We start from the raw sequence: 1,992 nt of genomic DNA, 5'->3' as shown, positions 1-1,992 counted from the left end.
GCTGTCAATGCCCCCAAACCAGATGAAGAAGAACATCTGGGTCAAGCAGCCCGCATAAGGGATCCCTCTGCGTCCTGACACGTGATTGGCCAGCATCTTGGGGACGGTGGTGGAGGTGAAACAAATGTCCACGAAGGCCAGGTTGGCCAGGAAGAAGTACATGGGCGTGTGGAGACGGGCGTCCGTGCCGATGGCCAGGATGATGAGCAGGTTCCCCAGCCCGGTCACCAGGTACATGTTAATGAAAACCACGAAAAGCAGTTGCTGCTGTTTGGGGTCCTCTGAGAACCCCAAGAACAAGAACTCAGAGACCTGGGTGAGGTTCACTTCTTCCATGGTCACCGTTCTGGCTTGATCAGAAAGACCACCGGTGTTCTGCCAAAGGCAATAAAATGAGTATTTTGCGACCAGCGGATGAAGTACTGGCTATGTCACTGGACTCCCATGTACTCGACAAGGTTCGAGTCCCAGACCCAGTGGCTTAGATTCACCCTGGGCACATGTGTATGCATGCCCAAGATCCCGAGAAGAGAATGGAAGAGAAGGAATTGCAGCTTGTGGCCAACTGCCCTGGGGGGTGATTTCTTGCTTTCTGTCTCTTTGTCTCTCTCTGTCTTTCTGACAAGTGTACACACCTTATAACAAACACCTTTCAAAAAATATGGAGGGCATGTGTGCATGCATGCTCAAAATCCCAAGAGGAGAATGAAGAAGGGATTGTGACATGGCCATCCCCCGTGGGGGATGATTTCTCACTTTCTCTCTCACTGACTCTCTCTGACATGCATACACGTCCTATGGCAAAATAATAATAATAATTCATTTGTATTTAATTATTTATTTTTAGGGATTTTTGGTATTGGGCATGTGTGCTCACTGGAGAGAGCTAGAGAAGAAGAAGTCACCGCCAAGGGGGTTTGGCCACACTGTGTAATCCCCTGTTCCACTGTCCTCTCAGGATTTTGGGCATGAACACACAGATGCTGGCACTGAGTGTCAAGACACTGGGTCTGGGACTCAAATGGCAGTCAGCCATGTGGGAGTTTAGTGACATAACCACTATGCAATCTGCTGGTCATTTATTTAAATTTTTGCTGAAGGGAGCATGAGCTCAGGAGAGAGACAGAAAGAGTAAGAGAGGGAAAGTGAGAAATCATCCCTTAGCAGAGATGGCCATGCCACAATCCCTTCTTCTCCATTCTCTTCTTGGGAGTTTGAGCACACACACAAACACAGACACACTAACCTAATGTGTTTCTCAAGCTGCTGAGTCTGGGGCTCAAACTGCACAGTTGAACACGGGAGATCAAGCTACTCCAACCACCATACCACCAGATGGCCCTATTATTATTATTATTTCAATCTTTTAATGTGTGAGTTTTCTTATAATTTTATTTGTTTATTCATTTATTTTAATTTGACCAGACACACACACACACACACACACACACACACACAGGGTGAGAGTGGAGGAAGTGAGAAAGCAAGCCACCAGGTCTGGGACTCGAACTGTAGTCAGACATGTGGAGTGTCCAGCACCTTAGCCACTACACCACCTGCTGATTCCACAATGTGTGTTGTGTGTTTGTTTTGTATGATAGGGAATGAGTGAGTGCAGGAGAGAGGGAGACAGAGAGAGGCCAGCAGGGTCTTCACACCACAGTCCAACCTCCAGCCTCCGGAGCCTGGATCACAGGCATGTACATGCACCCAGTGTTCACAGGAAGGCTCTGAGCTGTGAACGGGGGACCTCCCAATGCAGGTCAAGTTGCATCTGTGGCACCACCCTCAGACCTTTGGCCTTGCTTTTTCTTTTCTTTTTTTTAAATGTATTTTAATTTGATTTTATTTATTCATTCATTTATTTTAATTTAACCTGAGAAAGACAAACACACAGAAAGAAGGAAAGTGAGAAAGCAAGCCACCAGGTCCGGGACTCGAACTCTAGTCGACTACGTGGGAGTCCAGTGGCATAGCCATTATGCCATCTGC

The 1,992-nt window shown here is 47.3% G+C and overlaps 1 protein-coding gene across 1 annotated transcript in view; it reads right to left on the bottom strand.

Annotated features, from left to right (window-relative positions):
- Window positions 1-336, bottom strand: part of LOC102503217 (olfactory receptor 1361) — a 960-nt gene extending 624 nt beyond the window's left edge. The window contains exon 1 of the mRNA XM_027766905.1: window positions 1-336. This exon is cut by the window's left edge and continues 624 nt beyond it. Within this exon, the coding sequence (XP_027622706.1) occupies window positions 1-336 (336 nt within the window).
- Between the last annotated feature and the right edge of the window lie 1,656 nt (window positions 337-1,992).

This window comes from Tupaia chinensis, unplaced genomic scaffold, assembly GCF_000334495.1.
Source record: "Tupaia chinensis unplaced genomic scaffold, TupChi_1.0 Scaffold143764_1, whole genome shotgun sequence".
In the NCBI taxonomy this organism is placed as follows: domain Eukaryota; kingdom Metazoa; phylum Chordata; class Mammalia; order Scandentia; family Tupaiidae; genus Tupaia; species Tupaia belangeri.
This window is presented reverse-complemented; position numbering and strand designations above follow the sequence as displayed.